Source organism: Tachypleus tridentatus, chromosome 9 (assembly GCF_004210375.1).
Source record: "Tachypleus tridentatus isolate NWPU-2018 chromosome 9, ASM421037v1, whole genome shotgun sequence".
Classification (NCBI taxonomy): Eukaryota; Metazoa; Arthropoda; class Merostomata; order Xiphosura; family Limulidae; genus Tachypleus; species Tachypleus tridentatus.
This window is the reverse complement of record NC_134833.1, coordinates 109,481,093-109,503,114: the sequence shown is the minus strand read 5'-3', so window position 1 is coordinate 109,503,114 and position 22,022 is coordinate 109,481,093. Positions and strand designations below refer to the sequence as shown.

The window sequence follows — 22,022 nt, the reverse complement described above, 5'->3', positions numbered from 1 at the left end:
ATATGCCTGTTCTGGACCATACTCGTGGGTAGAGCAGAAGTGGACAGTTATTCATCAGTGCCATTCTTGAGACTGAATAAGTCAAGAATGGTTTGCTTTTCAATGGATATCAGTTTCTAGTGGTCGAGTTTTGGATGCAAATGATTTCGTATTTTTCCATGTACATTGATGGTTTATTACAGTTGATGTTAAGGTATAGAAAATATATTAATAAAATATAAAGCCATATTTAAAAAGAAATGTTTTTTATATTTATCTAGGAGTTTTTATAGGTTATATAAATAAAACATGAAAACTATAAGATGAAAAGTATTTTTATTTTGAGCATGAAATTACTGTTAACTCAGTTGGACTTGGTAAAAGCTTTGGAACACAAGACTAAATGTTTACTAAAAGCTTGTTATATTTTATGGCAATTCATGTAATGCATTTGAAATTATAGCAAACAATAAGGTATAGCTTCACATGGTTGAAGTTGTAATGTGAATTAAGTAAAAGATAAAATAAGAATATTTGATTTTCATATTCTTGAATAAGGCAAAACTGATCCCTGCTTAACGATATTATTCATGGATGTATCTTTTGCTATTGCTAGATATCAACATTTAGTACAAACCTATTTATGACTAAGTTATATTAATGTTCTGCAATTGACAAATATATATTTATATTGTTTGAATAGAAAGAAAAGCATTTTCTTGTACATATGCCACAAAATTAGATAAGGAGTCGTATTAAACATATATTTTACGTTGAAGATTTATTTCCTTTTTGTATCACATTTTCATCCTTTTTGATAAATCTTTTATATTTGAACTAAAACAGTTTAAATCACAGACTTATTGATGTCTGTATAAACAAAAAATACAAAAAAGAAAATAGCCAAGTTACTAAAGAAAATACCATACGAGTTACCATAAAATTATTTTTTAAGATTTTAATGATTTCTATATGTGTAATAAACTGTCCCCACCCTTTTTTTTTCTTTTGAAATCATAAAATTTTGAAACCTTTGGTTATAGTTGCAGTTTATGCTGCTGTTTAGTCGGCAGGGGAAGTTACGGCTCCAAAAATGGTATGTGGCTCACCCTGACAAGCAGAAAAAGAAAATTACCAGGGAATTAATCACAACAATTTTGGCAAGGAAACCAAAAATGTGCTCGTTCTTAGAGTGGAAAGACTTGAAAATTGTTTATAAAAGGTACATTAGACTCTTGAATTCTTCCAGTATTCTTTGGCATCATATTTTTATATATAAAACTATATTTGTTTAACAGAATATAAAAATAAATATGTTGGAAATACAAGTTGATTTCTTTCAGATTTATTTTGTGCTGAAAAATATATTGATTTTCTTTACTTTTGATTTTTCAGATATTTGCAACTGTAGATTTTAAAACTTGTTTTTTTTTAACTTTGGTGATAATTTTAACTAAGGTTGTATAAAAAATTAAAGTACAAAAGAAAATCATAAGAGTTTAATCTTTGTTATGTAGGCTGAAATGAAGTAAAAATTTCATTTTGATGTTTTAAAAATGTAGTATTTTCAATACAATTAGAACATTTCTCTACAAATGTTACTAAAATTGAAGATATTCATTTTGTTTTTTTAAATCTTAATAGGGTACTGTTTTATAGCCTCTATATGCTGATAAAATGTTATCTTTAGAATGTCACTTTAATAAAAGCTTGCAATTCTAAAACAAGTTTACTTTTGGAAATCATAAAGGGATGATTTGACTAGTGTGAAAACAGATGGTGGGGGTATCCAATGAATTGCACATTTTGATGAAGTTTAAAATGTATACATAATGGTAACTTTTGCAATTACAACAAAATAGAACAAGAGTGAACAAACTGAAGTGTTATTATATAGCAAAAGAGAGTCATGCTTATCTAAGTAACAAAATATGAGAATAGTAAATAGTTCAAACTTTAAAAATTTGCCAACTTGCACATAAAGTACAGTTGTACATTCATTGTCTGAACTCAAAAGATAATGAAAGTTTAAAACAACATTTCAGTGGGTTTAATGGGAAAATTCATAAGTTTGTAGTTACTACTTTTTGTTTCGAGATGCAAATATTAGCCAGTTTGGAGATTTCTTTCTTCTGTTGTTCTTGGTCTAAAATTTCAAAAAGAAGGGATTGGCATAGTTTCTACTGTCAAAGAATGGTAAAGTTTTAGGATCTTCGAAAACAGTAAAGAGAATGACATTTGAATTATACATATGACAGTGTCTAAAGTTGTTTTTTTTGTGTGTATATGCTAATAAAGTCAGTACTGAATATTTTAATTATTAGACAAAATACTTCATGTAAATCAGCAGAACTCTTCTAATTGTGTAAAAAAGTAATATATCATCAAAATGTACACTATAAGCTTTGAAATATCTAAATAAGGTTAATTGAGGATAATTTAACACTGTCATTAAATATTCCATTGATAGGTTCAAGAATGTATTGGGATATTACGTTATAGTAAAAGCTTTAGACATGCTGAACTATATGTTATTGACTAGGTGGATGAGTCACATCTGGTAAAGAAGAATTAGATATAGCAATATAAAGGTTTGCAGAAGTGCTGAAGGAAAATTATTACAATACAAACCAAGTTAAAGATGAATTAGTGGTATACTTGGATGTTATAGAAGCACTTCTTGTGGTTCCTAAACATAGTGCAAGATTGAAACATTTCCTTCTCGATAAGTTGGATTCACACTGATTGGAGAAATAATTTAAATGAAGGGACTGTTGTAAAAACTTCCCATAATCAGAAATAACAGACTTCCATGAGATCAATTTGACTCCCAAATAACAGTTAACAGATAGAGTGCCAAATATTTATAGGTTAAATTTACATTATCACTAAGGTTTTCACTGATCATCATCATGCATGGACTTATAAACACAGACAATGCTAAAATTTGAAGCAAATACAATGAATATAATGACACTGAAGAATCAGTATATACTGAGTGGCATTAAAAATGCAACAAGTAATAAAATGAGTTGTTTTACATTGGTTGAGCAATAACAGTGCAAACATGGCTGGGTTTTAATCATGAGATAATTTTGATCAGCATGATCACATTTCAGTATTCAAACTGGTCACAACTTACCCATCTCTTGCTGTTGTTCATAATGTGAGAGTGTGGTAAAACTTTTGTATACAGTACACACTGTTCCTTCAGCCTATAAAATACTGGGTTTTAATTTTAAAAGCTTAATTTCACCACAAAGGAAGATGCCGTGGCTGACACAAGAAAGCAGAGATCAAGAGGTTGGGATGTTAATGACAGGGATGATACCAGCCAGAGTCACAGCACACCTTGAGATGCTCCTTCATGCACATCTGCACACAGCAAGGGTGTGTACAAATTGTTTGAATAAGAGCAATGTAATTGTTCTGGACTGGTCTCCATATTTGCCCGATATGAATCCCATTGAGCATCTATGGGACATTCTGGATCAGTGCATCTGTCATTGGGATCTTGCCCCCCAGTTCTCTCATTGAACTTCTTGCAGCACGTCTGGCTAAGTGGGACATCATCACTCAGAGGCAGATTGACAATCTGGTGACATCTATGCCACGTGGGATCCAGGCTCTTCTGGTGGCAAATGGAGGACATACCTGTTATTAGTGTTCTGGACATTGAAATCCTGAGTAAACTGTTTGTGTGCAGTTTCTAATCAGATTTGAATATTGTGTAGTGCAAAGACATGATGATTTCATGATATGTATATTCAAAACTTGTGTTTAACCTAGCATATTAAAATTGTTTAACTGTATGTACGTTGTTGCATTTTTAATGCCTTTCAGTATAGTATGATTAATATTACAAGTCAAAATTGAAAATCAGTCCCTAGCAGGCTGGTAATTTAAAATAATGGGTCCTTAAAATTTGATCTGTAAAATTGCTCTACCCTCCCATAAGTATTAAAAAAAATTGGGGGTTTTCTAGTTGTTTCACACACTACTTTTTTCATGATTTTAAAAAGCTTTTCAACTTTTGGGTATTAGTGTAAATTTGAGTTGATTTTTTTCAGTAGTTTAGTTTTTGATGTATTAGTTTATTGTTTTGTATTAGACTTTCACTTTTATGCACAAATGTAAATCTTTAGTGGTTTATGTCATATTTACATACAATAACATCTTAATTAACATAACTCCTTGTAAACATGAACATAAAATTAAAAAACTGTATAAAAGTATTTTATTAGTTTCTCTTTGTTCTTTTTCCCCAAAACATTTATTTTCTGAAGGTTAAGTTGATTATTAAAGAATACTGAAGTTCTGGTACACTGAGTAACTTACAAAGTATGGATAAACTTGATTAAGAGTAGTTTAGATACATTTATATTTGCTTTATAAAACTAAGATTAAAGACATCTCTAAATTGATCTGTTTGGAAAAACAGTTTAGTTTAAAGGATATAAGATTACTGAAAGGACTTGCTTATCAACAGGTATGCCAGTTTGTACTTTTGCTGTGCCATAGATCAAGATGATAATGAACTTTTGACTTTGGAGATAATTCATCGTTATGTAGAACTGCTGGACAAATATTTTGGAAGTGTAAGCATTTAACTCCTGCTGAATTTTGATGGTAAAATAAACTGTATAATTTAACTTTTGAAATACTATTTTCGGTTTAGTCACTTTTTTTTTTTCATGTAGATTGAATAATGAAGTAAAGAAAATAATGTACCTGTTAAATGCCTTTTGATTGGTAGTCTTATTGAAAGAGATGTTTGTTTTGCTAACAGTTTATTATATCCCCAAGTTTTTACTTTCAAGTGTGTTCTTATTTAGTAATTGCTGTTTCTCCACTTTTTTTTTAGTGGAGAGTCACAATTTAAATTTCATTATCTATTCTTCCTTTTCTAAGTTTTTGTTTTGGGTCACAACTAATACTGCTGAGGCTGCAATGGTGAATTTCTATTCACATGTGCATGGATGATAATGCAGTTATAAGTCATGTGTGATGGCTATGTTTCATTGAGAATTGTACCATTTTTGGCAACATTCTTATAACCTGTTGAGTACTTGTCAGACCAGAAATGTAGTGTGTCTGAATAGGTGGATGTGACTTTGAGCAGTTTGTTTTTAGCCATCTGAATATTATTTTCCATTGTATATATATTTTTTTGGGGGGTGTCTTACCTAGGCCTTTGCTTTTTTGTAACCATTTTTTTGTCAGATATGTTATTTTTTGTTTGCCTCCTGCTCCTTTGGATATTACCCATGTTCTCTTTGGGTATTAATCTTTTGATATTATTTTGGGTTTCTTCTTCTTACCAAGGTAGTGAGGCTCATGCTCATTGTTTTGGGGTATACTTTCATTTGGGGATAAGTTTGAATTTTTTTATTGTGTATGTTGACCTATCATTTTTTGATTTTCTTATTCCATCTACTATTGTTTACCTCACATATTTGCTTTTCTTCCAGTGTGGGGTTCAGACTTTGATCTTTCAGTTGTGTTTCCCAACTTCTAAACTTTCAATTTTATTTATTACATTATCCAGTCTTATTGGTGTTTTATTTTATCTTCTCCTTTTTGTTAGGGTGGTTCTGTAGTTTCATATTCGTTTTTCTGTTGGTCACAGTTGTTTTCTTTTTAGTACAATGTTACACATTTCCTCTTCAGCATCACTTTACAGATGTTGCTGCTATAAAGTTGAGTTCTTCATGGTCAGGATTCTATTTCTTTTTAGGCTTCTTTTACCCTCCTCTTATGTGCATTATGCATGACACTTGTTTTTTTTGTCACAAGGTGTTGAAAGACTTTCTTACTCCTTGGAAACTGTAGTTATCTCTGTAAATCTCTGTAATTCCATTTCCACTTGTTCCATCTCTTATATCACTATTCACTTTGTTTCACTTTCAGTGGGATCTCATTTCTTCCCAGCATCAGACAGAGGTGGATTGCATCATACTTCTTCAGGGTCTATTCTGTGAAAAGTTCATTCTTGTTAGGGGTTTTCATTCCTGTTTTGTGGGTGGCATATGTCAATGTGTCAAATACATGTATTCCATTTTCCCTGGCATCCAGACATTTTTTCTGTTTTGTTCTTCATGGGTGAGTATATTCAGTTTAAGGTGTTTTTGTTTGGTGTTGTGTCAGTTCCCCCTGTGTTTGGCTGAGTGGTCTAGACCTTTGCTTGTTTGCTTTTATTCTTTCAGCTTTGTATACAGTTTTTCAGGGATGGCTGAATACTTGTAGCTTCCTCAGTGGCTGTATCTGCTCTCCATATTGAGTTTATTTTTGGGGGAGCTGCCTGTGTGGGATGGTTTATCACAGTGGAGATTTCATTCATCATACCAGATCAATTTCTAGTTTTCTTGGTATGTTTTTCATCTCAGTTCTCAATTTATGGTTGAAACCAACCTTCTGTTCTACAGTTTTGAGCTTTGGTGTGTTCTTTAGGCAGCTTATCATCTTCTCCTTTTCCTAATTGCATGTGAAGTTCTCTCTCGTTTGGGGACATGAGCTCTTGTAACCCTGGTGTTTCACTTGGTTTCACCAACATGCACCATCCTGTGTGGATTATTGGATCACTAGATGTTGTCTTGTTTTGGGATCCTTTAAATGCTTCGCTTACTCTCTCCCCTCTCCAATATTATATATTTACTGTTAGTTTGATAGGACTATTATAATTAATGGGGTTCCTTTTTATTCTCCTCATCTGGATTCTCACTTTTTCTGGGTGCTTTTTCCATTTTGGGAGCATCTCTCAACACTAGAGGAATTTGGGGGTGGGGAACTGTTTTTGTATCTGTTCTGCATTTTAATCATGACAAACATTTCTTGTTTGTCAGGTGGTACTTTTCTTCCTACTGGCTCTGTGGGACAAAGTGACGATGTTTCACTTTGACAATTCTGTGGTAGGGTTCTACATCACCATGCATGTTTTTTAACTTTCTTGGTAGGTTTGTTCTTTTATTTTATTTGCTGTCCTAGTTTCTCATGTTGTTGGCCAGTTATTTCTGTTTTTCCAACATGTTTTGTGATTAGGATACAGGCCTTTAGATTTCTAACACATGAATTGTGTTCTTTGATAGTTCCCAGGCTAGCTTACTTCTTCATTGGAACCCTACCCTACCTTTGCAATTTTTATTCCCTTAATCCCCTTATGGGCTGGATTTGCCAGTCACTTTGTCTGCCATATTCTTCCTTTTCTCTGGATGCTTATCTTTTTTGTGTTTTTTCCCATCAAATCTGTCATCTTACCATTGCCTGGTCTCTGTGGGGGACATTATTGCCCACTTTACCCATGAAGAAGAAAGTTCCACCTTTCAGAAGCACTTTGGTTATACAATTTTTATTCATTTCTATCAAGCCTTCTTGAACCTGTGTGTTTTCCTGATGTATGAGTGACATCCATCTGGTCTGGAAAGAGTTAAGATACATTTTCAGTTTTGAATAATTGATGCATTGTTTAAGTTTGACCATATCAAAATTCCAGAGTAAAAGTACACTACATGGCCAAAAGTATGTGGACATCCCTTCAAATTAGTGGGTTTGGCTATTTCAGACACACCCATTGCTAACAAGTGCATAAAGTCAAGCATACAGCCATGCAATCTCAAAAGACAAACACTGGCAGTAGAATGGGTTGTACTGAAGAGCTCAGTAACTTTCAACGTGGCATTGCCATAGGATGCTGCTTTTCCAAGAAGTCAGTTATTCAAATTTCTGCCCTGCTAGAGCTGCCCTGGTCAACTGGAAGTGCTCTTGTGAAGTGGAATCGTTTCAGAGCAACAACAGCTCAGCCACGAAGTGGTAGGCCATACAATCTCAAAGGATGAGACTGCTGAGTGTTGAAGCACATAACGTATAAAAATTGTCTGTCCACAGTTGCAACACTCACTGTCGAGTTCCAAACTGCCTCTTGAATTAATGTGAGCACAAGAACTGTTCGTCGAAAGCTCGTGAAATGGGTTTCCGTGGCTGAACAGTCACACACAAACCTAAGATCACCATGCGCAATGCCAGTTGTCAGCTGGAGTGGTGTAAATGGAGCAGTGTAAATCTCTTTAGTGAATCACGCTTCACTATCTGGCAGTCTAAAGGATGAATTTGGGTGTGGCAGATGCAAGAAGTACCCAGCTACCTAAATGTATAGTGCTAACTGTAAAGTTTTGTGGAGGAGAAATCATGGTCTGGGGCTGTTTTTCATGATTTGGGCTTGGCTCTTTAGTTCCAGTGAAAGGAAGTCCTAATGCTACAGCATACAATGGAATTCTAGAGAATTGTTTGCTTCCAACCTCATGGCAGCAGTTTGAGGAAGGCCCTCTTTTGTTTCAGCATGACAATGCCCCCATGCACAAAGCAAGGTCCATAAAGACATGGTTTGCCAAGGCTGGTGTAGAAGAACTTTACTGGCCTAAACAGAGCCATGACCTCAACCCCATCAAACACCCTTGGGATAAATTGGAACATTGACAGCAAGCCAGACCTTCTTGCCCGACCTCACTAATGTTCTTGTGGCTTAATAGGAGCAAATCCCAGCAGCCATGTTCCAAAATCTAGTGAAAAGCTTTCTTAGAAGAGTGGAGGTTGTTATAGCATTAAAGGGGAGAACAACTCCATGTTAATACCCATGGTTTTGGAATGAGATGTTCAACAAGCACATATAGGTGTGATGGTTGGGTGCCCACATACTTTTGGCCACATACTGTATCTTGCATTTTCTTAATATAAATAATCAGATTAAAAACAAAGTTTGTTACTTATAGAATAAATTTGTAGCATTTGTGTCTGTGTTAAATGAAATTTTCATGATACTTTATAGGTGTGTGAGTTAGATATTATTTTCAACTTTGAGAAGGCCTATTTTATCCTTGATGAGTTACTTCTCGGAGGAGAAATACAAGAAACCAGTAAAAAAAACGTTTTGAAGGCAATTGCTGCTCAAGATCTTCTACAGGAGGTAAGATTTTTTTTTGTTTAGCTATGTATAAAGTTAATAGAATACATGTGTGAATAGTGCTAATAGAATAAGTTAACTGCTGCTGTTTGGTAATACAATTTGAGAGCTGAGAATGAGGTATGATCTGCACTTAGTATAATAACTTAGTAACCTACTAATAAATTTAGTTATATATGTAAGATTTTTCTTATTTGGCAAAATTTCCTAAATTATGAAGTTGTTTGTTTCATAATGGGATAAAAAGTGGCTGTACAGAATTATTCCCCTGTAGTTATAAAGAATGTTAATAACTGAATGTTGACATGTATTCAACTAACAGGTATTTAATCTTTAATATAGATTATCCATGTTGAAATATATGAATGAGCACATATTATGTTGGTGTTTATGTAATACATTGTGTGTGATTAAAAGTAGTAGTTCCATCTCCACTGAAGAGCATCTATAGTAATTGGCAGTGTGTGTGTGAATGGTTGTGTAGAACGTTTAACTTTTAGCACTTGAATAAAATGTCAGAAAAATATATGTATCATGCATTTGTATTGAAAGAATATTTTACAAAATGTTTTAAGTTTTTATTATTTGAATTCTGTTCTTAACTTTGGTAACAATGAATAATTTGTCCTTATTCTGAAAGGAAGATGCAGTAGAAACTGCATTGAAAGAACTGGGACTTGTGTGACCCAACAGTCTTCTTCCAAGTGAACTTGGGTTGAGTTTAACAGTGTTTTCCAAAAACCCTTTGTAGACAAAGAGAAGGAGAAAATCTCGACTATTCCTCAGAAAAACTTTCTTTAATTCTGTGGCTGCATTGGGCTTAGTGTGTATTGTATTCTGTTTATAAGTTTGAAAACTAATAAGTGCCAAAATTGCATAAATAATTAGAATATATTTCAAATAATTGATGCAGACATTTAAATATATTGAATTAGAAGGAATGAAATTGCTTTATAAATGAAATCCAAATTTTTTCTTCTAAAAGTGTCATGAAACGAGATTTTGCTTTTTTTTTTACTGAAAAAAAAAGAACTTTGAAAGAAGCATTTGTATTTGTATTTTCACAGTAGGGAGGTAAACCAAATGCACTTTTGTAAGCAGTTGTATCTTTACACTTTCATATCATTTACATTTGTGAGGCAATAGTAAAGTTGCTACTACTTGTATTTCCAAATATTAGACCAAAATTAGTGTTGTGATGTCATTTTTGCTTAGCTTTCAGTAAATACATGAAGTTATATTAAGTCATATTCTTTATATCAATGTGTGTATCAGGATATATAACTTTAAAATTATTCAAGGAATTTTCATTTTAGTCTAGAATAATCTAGTCATATATTTAACTACTAGATTTGTCTTTTATGTTTATCCTGCAGTGATGTGTAATGCTTAATAGACTTTATACTGTTAAATGTTGATGTCATTACAGCAGAGCCCTGTTTAAACCTAATAAATATTTTTCAATGCCTGTTTATTACATTGAAAGCTATTCATGTACTCATAACTAATTTTAACCTGCTTAAAATGCAGTATTTTTCCATTATGTTAGCCAGTTTTTTAAAACTTCATTCAATTTGTTTTCTACAAATGCATTTGAACATTTATTTCAGAACTATTTGTACTAATTAATTGTTCTTTATATCTGTGTGTGTATAATATGCATATTGTGTACAGAAAACATGCATTATTATTATTATAGTGATTAACTTTAGGCTCCTATATTATAATGAAGGTGATTCCAACAGTCATATAGTAGAATATTTGATACTATTTTCACTATAATTTAAGTAGCATTTCAATGCTTACTCAATAATTTATCAGAAATATAACATTAATGTTTACTGCACTGTACAACCAGATAAATATCTCGCCTCTTCATGTAGGTTGTGTCTTTCCTCTTGGATTCACGCATTATGCCAAAAATTTTGTAAGGTACCAGTCTTGTGAAATCTCCCACCTAATCTAACATGTACACATGAATTTACTTTACTGCATGATAATGTATTCATATATTAGGACCCTCCACCAGTAGAAGTGCAAAGCACCTCCATGTGCAATGACTTCCTTTACATTTGCTCTCATGCATTTCCATTTTTCTCAAGAAATTTTTTTAAATTTTTAAAAAATTTCAGCATTTACTTGATTGAGTTTATTAAAATCAACATGATTTAACAGTATAATAAGAATGTTTCTAAAGCTATTGTGAGTGAAGAATCTCTTCACACATAATAAATAAACACCATTTCTACCAGGATTTATTTTTCCATGGGAGACATGATGGACATCTATTGTGTAATAAGGTCCATTATGTAGGTGGATGCAACTTCTCCCATCTATTCCACTCACTTCCCCAGTTTTATGCCTGAAACTGATTAAGATTAATTTGAACACTAATTTCTACCTCTAGGTTGGTATTGTGAATTATTCTACTTAGTGATTGACACACACTGACTTTCTTCACCTTTTTTCTTTATTGTCTTTTAACACTTCTTATATGCTTTTGCATGAGCCTTTTCTGATGCTTTTTTTATATTTATGCAATATTTTGTTATATTTATGTATGCCACTTCATTTTGGACTTTCCTTTTCTTCTGCAGTTTCTGCTTCATACTCTCTGCCTGTTTCCTTTGTTCCCCCCTTTTAGTCATTTAGATTTTCCCATTCCTGGACTTCTAGTTTTCAAAGCTGTTTTTGCTAGTTTGAGGGATCAAATTCATTGCCTGCTATTTCCTTTTCTAAAACTCGCGTTTCCCGTCTTTGTGAATTTCTCACTACCATTCCTTGTTTCCTTTTCTTCCTTCACCTTATGTCAGTAGTCCTTCAATGTCTCCCTTGTGACCTTTATTGGGAATCTAGAACTCTCCTTTATTGCTTCCATAGCCCATTCAATTTTCTCTACCATTTTTCTTCTTCTCTGGTTTCTCTGTGGTTAGAACCTTTTGAAAAGGTTATCCTCCTATCTCAAGTCTGTCTCCCTTTTACCTTTATTTGGTACTTTCATTTTGCCTCTTGTTTGAAGGAATTTGGTGGTGTCTGATTATTTTGTATCACAGGCTTTAGTTGACTCCCATCAATCTTCACTCTCATTTTTTGATTTTCACATTTGTCCTAACCTTGACCCCTCTCCTCAGTTCTGTACCTTATCCTGGCTTGTTTCCCACTTATTTCTGTGTCATACACACCATCCTTCTTCCACTTCTCATTTTACTTCCATCTGATGTTTTACTTGCTAGACTTGTTTCTTCTCATTATAGACCTTCCCCTATTCATGGATAATTCTCCCTGAGGATGGGGTACATCCCTGAATTACTGTCTGACTTTGGGCTGTTGTTCCCTTGAGGGACATTCTCCACTTATGACACCAGATTACTTGCTGTACGTTGGGTATTCTGATAATTCTTTCCTTTCTGTGTGAATCAATCAGTTTTAAATCATTTGGTGAGATTCACTGTTTTGTTTCATTTCAATTGCCAAGGGAACATGCACTCTGGGTCTTTCTGCTTCCTGACTTTGGACTTTCTCCTTTGTTCTCTTTCCATTTGAATGAGTTTTGTAACAGTTTGTGTTACTGGCTCATTGAACAATTTTGTAAACTTTCTTTCTGGATGAAGCCACATTTTGCACTTGAAATGGTCTCTCCACATCCTCTGTTGGTCTACTCTTAACTTACTACTTCCCATATAATTGCTTTTGTCACACCCAGTTATACTAGTTTTACTCTGTCTGATCTAATTTACTTCATTCCTGGCTATCTGTGCCACCATTCTGTTCTGGTGCCATCTGTTTCTGCAGGTCTGTCCTCCCCTCTTATCTACTCCTTTGAATTCTTACATTGATTTAGAAAATCCTTTTCTTGTTTCCAATGAGTGACCCCTTGCTGTTGCTCCAAGCCTTGGATTCTGTGATCTTTCTTTTGTCTAAGCTTCACTTTTACTCCATTCCCTATATACCATCCCTTCTAGTCCAACCCAACATGACAAATGTTTCATCAGGAGTGGCATTCTTTCATTCTCATATGTAGGATGTGTTAGGTTCATTGCTTTTCAAGTTGTAACTTTCTGTTGTCACAGCTTGCTAACCCTTTTTCTTTTTTTAAGGTTCTGCAGTATATGACATACCTATTGTCATTAGTCTCCTGTTTCCTATTTTGCATATTACCACTGTACATTTACATGTGTTTTTACCATTGTTTGCCTGTATCTTCCATGACAGGTTGTAGAATAGTATTTTAATCTATCCCAATACCACATGATAATTTCTTCAGTGGTCTTTTCTACCTTCTTCTGTTTTTTCCTTATTCAAAGATCCTACCATTTTTGTGTTTGGCTGACTGGAATCTCAGTGTGGTTCTCCACACTCTTACCTGGGATTGTATTGAACCTTTAGTAACATTTCTATTGTATCCTCTCCCTGAACACATTCTTTTCCTTCCTGTCTGTGATCAATGTTGTTCAAATGTCAGTGGCCTGGATTTCTTTCACATTCTTTTAAATTGTACCTATCTTCTTTATTCTGGTTGATCCTAGTTTTTATAGCTTTCCATAGCATAGCTTAGTAGTAAAATCTTTCATCCATACTCCTTACTATATCACTTCTCTGTGCTCATTCAGTACCAGACAGCCCCCTGTATTCTGTCCAGGCTGTTCATTGTTTGTCACTCTCTTTCTCCTTTACATCATGCAGTGGCATAAATTTGTGTTTTCATGTGAAAGTAGGTTGAAGTGCATACAAGGCTAGTGGCTTGCAAGTCTTTTTAGCAGTAAATGCACTCTCAAGAGCAAAAAAAACTCTCTGCATTAAACAGATGAGTATACATGAGAAATACACTTTTAGGTAAGGAAATTGGAAATTGTTTCCTCTCTATAAGCACATAATGGAATTTGCGTAGTGTTGAACAGATACAAATGACCACTTGTTAAAATGAATGTAATGTAAAGAAAGTTCAAAATTAAACCAAAGTTATAACTTAGGCATAGTCATTTGCTTCAAATATGAACTTCATAAAATTATCTTTATACCATATAACAGATCTAATAATTTTATTGAACTCTGGAGGTACATTACTGCTAACTATTTAATGTTTGTCATTGTGTTTGGTCACAAATTAAGATACTTTTACAAATCTTAATTTCTAAAGGAAAGGGTACACAGTAATATTGTCTTACTTGTTTTTATACTTTCTTTTCTTTTTCTTGTGATTATTATTGCTTTAAGAATTGGACAGTCACCTACAGTTTTTTGTCACTGTATGTTATTGCCACAGACATTTTTAAACTATTTGGCCACACAAACACCAAATTGTCTGTTTTCAAGATATTTTTTAAACTTGTATAATGAACCATCTAACTGTTAAATAATTATAATTTGCTGTTGATGTTGAGAAATATCTTCCAGAGAAATGGTATTAATACTTGTATTGACAAACAAGTCTTAAGTGTTCTGTCTTTACATTTTATGTTGCACAAACACTCCTCATTAATCCAACTATATTTATTTGTGTAACAGAAATAGCTACAATTTACCTCTACATATTTTTTAATAGTACATTTGTGATATCTGGTGGTGCAATGGATAACAGTTGTGTTTTTAAGAAAGTTATCATTATTTATGACTGTATATAAAGCAAGGTGTTAGTTATACCTATATTCTGCCCATACTTAACATTTAATTTTTTTAGGGAAAACTCAAAGACTATCATTCAAGTTGACTGTTCTAACTTCATATTTTCGTACTACTTAATGTGTTGTTTGAAACTTTATAGTCAAAAAACGTTAATGCACACCATATCAAAATTGTAAAAGTAAAACAATACAGTGGTAGGCTTGTTCAAGTTAAATTGTGTAGTTAACATGATAATACTGTATTACCCTAATAGGTTTTCTAATTTTATTCTTATTAATTCTCTAATGGTTTTGAAAATTAAAATTATAATTACATAGATAGAAATATATCTGTATTTCTTATTCAACAAAGTGAACTTTCTATGACAAAGGTAAAATTATTTTATTTTATTTTCTTTCTTATTGCCATTTCTTATTCTTTCATTTTTTCTGTTCTGTTGTTTTGTTTTTGTGTGTGTTGTCTTCTCCATTTTAGTCAATTCATGGAGTGAAAATTTTAATTTGACCAGGAAAAAAGAAGGGATTGCACATATCTTGAACAGATTTCTTATATGTAAATGAAAAACAGTTGCTTATATTTGAATGTTCCTAATAGAGATATTCCTTCTTCAACATGAAACACAATACAGTAAACTAATGGACAACTTCAGTCATTAGAATTTGTAAAAACGAATACAAGGTAGGACAGATGTTAAGAGATTTAGATGAAACAAGCTTGCTGTGTTATTTTACTGGTAACTTGGGAGGCTTTTGTTATATTTGAATGACTACTTGGCAGGCTTCTGTAGTATTTGAATAACTCTTTGGCAGGCCTTGAAGCTGGTATTTTGGAAATCGTGGTATGTTGTTTTCATTAATTCAGGTAGTTCAGGTAGTACAAGTGATATCATGGTGGGACATAGATGTTTTGGAGTCACTAGTGCAATAATGCTAAATTAACCTAAATAATTAGTTACTACAATACATATAGTATTTTAATGTGTATCCATGTATTTTATCTTTTTTTGTTTAACTCTCTTTCACTCATATACAAAAAGAGGGGAAAGCAGGCAAGAAACCATATTTTATTAAAGGGGAGTTGTGGATGATAAAAGTTTAAGCTACCTTATGTACAAGTGTAAACAATTTGTGAATGTATTGGTATTGATGTGCAATATTTAAAATAAAGAAATATTTTGTTTGAAAGGATGATTTAAACATCATTTTTACAGTTAATCTAGGGATAAAATAAAATAATATAGTTGAAAAATCATTTTTCTTAAATTACACACTGTTTATCAAGAAAGGAAAGAGAATGGTGGAGCAACTTGTAATGATGTTGTTTAGACATTGTTCGTATTTACTTGTGAGAAAGTTGTAATTTATTTTGTATAATAGTTTAGTGGAAAACTTGCCCTGTAGTAACTGTTGATATGGACATTCAAGTCTATTATAACTTCTAAGAACTAGCTCATCAGACAGGCTATTTATATTGACAGATCTTAATATATTTCTACCTGCTAAATGTTGTTTTTAGGCAAATCTGTTCTTTATTTGGAATGTCTGGTAAGAAGTTTATTACCTTGCATAAATGCTGATACTTTAAACAGAAAAAAAGTTGGGATTGTTTATAACTTGGGAGTGTGATATTAACAAAATGAATAACAAATCACTGAAAGCTTTTCCTGATAGATGGTCATAGAAAGTATTTAAAGCTAATGTTGACTGTTTGGAGAAGGATACGAGTGGATTTGTTTGAGTTCACAAATTAGGGATAGTGGGAATTTAAATAGTCAAAGAAATGACAATCATGATCTTAAGAATTGAATAAAACCAAAATATCTTGTACATATCTATGAAAGAAGACAAGATTGAAATTAGTAGAGCAGTTGTCCAGTCATATGCATTCAAAGTGACACAGAAAAGTAGTTATTAAAGTTGTGGTGAGTGCAGACCCAGTAACATTGCCATCTGTGTGGTCAGACGGATTTTCTTGATGATAATGTGTGTGTGTGTGTGTAACTTATAGTGGAAGGCTAAAGCTATTACAGTTTAAACATCTTGCTAATGAGAAAGTATCATTAAAAAAAAGATTAGAAAAGCAAATGGTAGTAGTATCACGAACAGGAATGTTGATGAAAAGGGAAGTAACCGTGGAACTGCCCATGAAGTGATCAGGTTGAGAAGGTAAAGAAATAATTTCCTGATTGCAGTTGATTAATTGAATATGAAGTTTTGGATATTAGAATGAAATTTTGCAAGATTGCAAAGTCAATGTAACAATAAAGTACAAGGAGATGGTAGTTTTATGTTTTTTTTTGGTGGCCTTAAATAATCAAGATTGGAAACTACATAGGTAGAGTTGTACAACAGTGGTCTTAAAAACAGAGCCTCTTGTTAATTTTTAGAGTGTGATGGATTTTCTTTCATCTGTGTAGTATCACTAAGTCAGTACTGAGGATTTTGAATTTGCAGGTATCATTTGGAATGGCTATTCTTATTTAAAATGCTTAACCAGTTTGTGATAAGCAATGTTGGAGAGTTGAAAGGTCTTTTAGAGCAGAAGTTTCATCAGGGAAGAGTGTCATCTAATGTGTAAAGAAAGAAAGAGCAATATTTTTTAGCTTAGTTTTAGAATTTGATTTAGTAGTATGATGGTGCAGTTACTAAATACTAAGATTTCAAGGATCTGGATGATGTCTCAAAAATATACAGATAGCATGCTTGACTTCAGGAGAGGGAGTAAGAAATTGAGACTTTTGGCAAGACTTTAGTTGCAATATTCATTTTATTGGAGAAGACTAGATAAAAGTCAGATAAAGTTCCAGGATATCAGAGAAGTTTCATGTAATCATGAAATGTTTTGAGAATTTAAGATATGTGAAAATCTAATAAATTAATAATGGTGCATTTGTGTCATAATTTTGATTAAACTTTTCTAGAACATGTCTATAGGTTTATGGGGTGGAAATTCTCTTTTGATCATTAACAAAAGGGCAACAGATACTGTGAATAAAGGTTTTATTTACAGATGAGCAGTAATTTGTTTACTGTATTCCAATATATCCAATTTCTATATTCAGCATGAAACAAAAAGCAAGAAAGAAAATCATAAACAGCAAATTCAATCATAAAAAAATACCCAGGTGGAACAACAATAAGTCTACTGACTTAAAATGCCAAAATCCAGAGTCCAATTCCCTGGACACAGCAGATAGCTCATTGTGACTTTGCTATAAAACAAAGAAAAAATGCATAGAAATAATAACTACAGGAAGAAGCATATTTGAAAATAAATTCAGTTAAGGTGAACTGCTGATTGGTACAGAAAACTCCATGTTGAAAAATATTCCAAAGTTGTATGTGACAGAGTATTCATTTTTTTTTGGTTGATCTTGTTTTGAGTGTGGCTTAGTTGATCAAGTTGTTTTTACCTTTTAATTGCACTGTTATATACAGTTTTATTTGTTCCAAGTCAGTCAGTAACTTATCCCCTTGTTATTCAATGGTAAATCTGCATGCTAAAACTTAGGTTTCAGTGCTGCTGATGGACAGAATATATGCCATTTTTTACTTTGTACTTAACAGACAAACAAATCAGTAGTCCTGATGGAGTCAGCTTTAGTTGAAAACATAGTAAATAGTGTGTATTATTTTTCAAATTAATTATACATAAATACCACTGTATTGATAAGAAATGTATATCAACATTTGAGAGTGATTGAAATATGATGGTATTTTGTCTCAAATTTCACCATATTTCAATATAACATTGTTGGTAGTGTGAAATGTATTTATCAAATAAACCTTTATAGGTAAAAAGTAACACTTTTGCAAAAGGTAAAGTCAGAATTGGTTGTCTGTTTTATTTCACATGAACTGCAAAAAATTCATTTTTTGTCTTTTTTGCAAAACTATTTAGTCATGTTACAGAAGCACGAAAGTTTACAAAATATTTTGTAGAAAAAATATTAACATAAAGCTTTTACAGTGTTTGTGTTTGTTTTTCAGTGGAAGAAAACAGTACAGAAACCATTAATGGTTAACTATTTTTGTAAAATTTATGTGGAGAGAAGCGACTTTGTGTTTACAGTTTAACTGAATAGCTCATTCGAGCGTTGAACATTGTAACTGACTGTAAATTCGCTTAGAAATTTATTTTTCACAAAATAAAGAATTGGTGCTTCTGAACAAAAAAAGAATCAATGAGTTAAATATGACAATGTAACTTGAGATTTTATTTAGATTTTACTTGCTTTTTTTTTTGTAATAATAGCTTAAGTGAATTTATATAAAATGAAGTTATATAAAACCTTGTCATTTTATTGAATATTCTTTGAAAATTATCAAACTGTATTAAAAAAAAGATTTATTAAAATGTGAATGTCCTATTGAATTTGGTCAGTTATGTTTTGTATCCAAGATAAAATTGAATGCAGTTTTGTCTTGATTATTTCCAGGAGGAAACACCTCAGGGATTTTTTGAAGACCATGGCCTCGGTTAAGGGGAATGCATCAGAAGGCTGTTGCTCTAATAAGACAATTTTAGGTTTTGGTTATTAAAAGTAAACTTTATTAATGACCTAAATTCATGTTTGGGTAACAAAATCAGTATGGTCTTTATTCATTTCATTCCAAGCATAATGTTCTCTACTGGAGTTATGTAAATAAAGGAAAAAATCTTGTACCACCTTTACTTTTTAATGTGACAATGTAGAATTTGTTTAACTATTTATACTCTTAGCCTGAGCAGAACTTACATTGTGGAAACAAACTTGGAAGGATTGTGAAAATTCAAATACTATGATGTATTTCAAAAGGTTACTTAATTTTTAATCTAAGTAAAAGCAGCACTAGTGTTGTATCACATCTGATTTTGTTAATAAAGGTTTTGAAGAATCAGAAAAACTTGTCTCATTAATGTGGCCCAGTGGTTAGAGTGCTGGACTGTGGATCTGCTGGTCCATTGTTCATATTCCAGTAACACACACAAGAAAAAAAAGAAAATTGTGCTCTGCAGTTTTGGGGCCATGAGTTTGTTCTAATGTTAATGGTCAAATTCTACTCTGGTCAGAAAATAGTATCCTGAATATTAGTGGTAAGTGCCATTGACTAGCTGCTTTCCCTCTAGTTTATTAGTTCAAAATTAAAGAGGGGTAGCAAAAGTGTAGGCCTTAAATAGCTTTGCATAAATATCCCACTAAATAAACATATTTCATCATTTTCACACAGTGAGAACAGGCTGCTTGGAAGAGATACAGCAAATTGCTCATACTCAGCATTGGTAAGCAGCAGTCTTTTATGCTCTATGTAAATACCATTTTCTCTTGAAAGATACAAAATAATACTCATAAACCTGTTAAAAATATACATATGTTTATAGTATTATAAATTAACATTATTAAAATAGCTTCAGTCATAACAGTTTTGATTATTATTCACATATGATCATTATAAAACTCATATTTACTGAGATGTTATCAAGTTTTGTGTTAAATATTTATTTCCTGATATTGCAAGTAAAATTTATGCTTGAAGAACATTTCTTTATGAATATTCAAAAAAATGTTTTAGGAACAGGCTACTCTGCCTTGTGTTTAAACAGAGAACATTTCAGTTAAGTAATCAATATTTTTCACAGACTCAAAGAAATAGAAAAGTTGTATTTAAAATCTGAGAAAATATCTCTTAATGACTAATGTTATGTACACATACACAGGGGTTGAGTTTGTTACATTGAAGCCATTTTGAAGCCCCACATTGTTGTACAATCTGTTTTGCCATGTTCGGTCATGCTCTTCATGAAGCACTGTATATCTTGACAACAGCCATTGAAACATAGTTTACATGCAAAGGCTCTATTTTAAGGCTGTCTTATCCAAAACACACCTTTGAAACATGCAGAAATAGCAGATATTTGTCAGAAGAGGTTTGAAATTGCTAAAGTACTTTGTTGGAAAATTCATGCCATTAATTGCAAAGGGACGACGCACCTTAAACAGTACAGTGAATTGTCTTCCACAACAATTTTTCACCTACCAGGTTGATCCATTGACTGTGTTGGTATTGTATTGGAAAAATGAGAGATGAGCTGGATAGTATTAAATATGATAATAAACTCTTCTGAGTAATGAAGTCTGTCATTTTACCACATAGCAATGAAAATTGTGAGATTTTCTCTCGTTAACAAAACTAGAACAGACTTTCGAGGATCATCGTGAAACTCTATCTCAGAATCAGTACTGATGATAAAGATAGAGATGGTAAAAACACCATGTATCTCCCTAGAATTTACGGTGTTTTAAAGAAAGCTAATACTTACGGGACTGTTACTCGGTGGTACACAATTTAAGGTAGTAGCAACACCACTTCTGTTTTATATTTTGTACTATTTTTACCTTATTATGGTAGGAATTACTATTGTTTAAAATTTAATGTAGAAAGGTCTGGATTTGTGTTGCATTTACAAACATATCCTTCGAGTGTGTGATGCATACAGCTGATGAAGCACGTGGGTGGTTTTTGCTATTTATCTTGGTGTTCGTAGATTTCGTCTGTTACAAGACGCCACAGTTTGTGTCACAAAACTGGGATATGACTTTTTTAGGCCTCACTATATGGTTCTGATTTCAAAAGTTGATCCGTGGTTCTATCTTATCCATTTTGAGTAAGTGCAAGCGTTATTCATTATACAAATTCGCAATTTAAAGAAATCCTAACGATGTGGGTGTATGAATAGTTTGAATCAAAAAGGCCTGTTACCCTTCTTATAAGTGATCCGCTTTTAGTAGCCCAGCATAGCTAGGTTAGTAGGGCACTTGATTCGCAATCTAAGGGTCGTGGGTTCAAGGCCATGTCTCACAATGCTTGTTCTTCCAGCTGTGGGGTGTTACAATGTTACGATCATTTCTATTATTTGTTGGTAAAAGAGCAGCCCAAGAGCTAGCGATAGGTGGTGATGATTAGCTGTCTTACACTGCTAAATTATGGCTGACTAGCGCAAATAGCCCTCGAGTAGCTTTGCGCGAAATTCAAAACCAAAAACAAACCATCCAGGGTACATAAGATCACCAAAATCCCGAGAGAAAGGCCAAATAATGTCAAAATGTTGTTTTCTTACGTTTAGTTCCAATACGCATTTATGGAGGCTATGGTTGTCGTGTGACTTGCATATTCAAAACCGTTTTAATATAACATACTCAGCCCCATGAGGAAGTATTATTAACACAAAAATGGCGTAACATTAATAAGTTTTAAATGAATTAAAATAATTAGATATTTATAATATAGTAGTTCTTTAGACGTATTAATAGTCTCTATGCACATGTTCCATGCTACTAGTGTGGAAATACTAACTTAAAAACCTTTACTCCTGTATTTATCTACAACAATAACACATTAACACCATGAGTTCTCTGAATACACAGATTTAATAGTTCTATACAATAATCATTAAATTGAGTTGTTAAATTATGGGGGGAATTAATTGT

General features: G+C 32.6%; 1 protein-coding gene across 2 annotated transcripts in view; it reads left to right on the top strand.

The window, feature by feature from the left end:
• LOC143226023 (AP-1 complex subunit sigma-2-like) overlaps positions 1 to 19,440 on the top strand; it is a 34,484-nt gene extending 15,044 nt beyond the window's left edge. Inside the window, exons 3-6 of one of the 2 annotated variants that reach the window (XM_076456393.1) lie at positions 1,023 to 1,201; positions 4,469 to 4,577; positions 8,798 to 8,935; positions 18,993 to 19,440. In XM_076456393.1, coding sequence (XP_076312508.1) covers positions 1,023 to 1,201; positions 4,469 to 4,577; positions 8,798 to 8,935; positions 18,993 to 19,037 — 471 coding nt within the window. In that variant the 3' untranslated portion in view covers positions 19,038 to 19,440. Of the gene's footprint in view, positions 1 to 1,022; positions 1,202 to 4,468; positions 4,578 to 8,797; positions 8,936 to 9,572; positions 18,929 to 18,992 lie in introns of those variants that run through there. The other variant, XM_076456394.1, reaches the window with a different exon arrangement.
• The last annotated feature ends 2,582 nt before the right edge of the window (positions 19,441 to 22,022 follow it).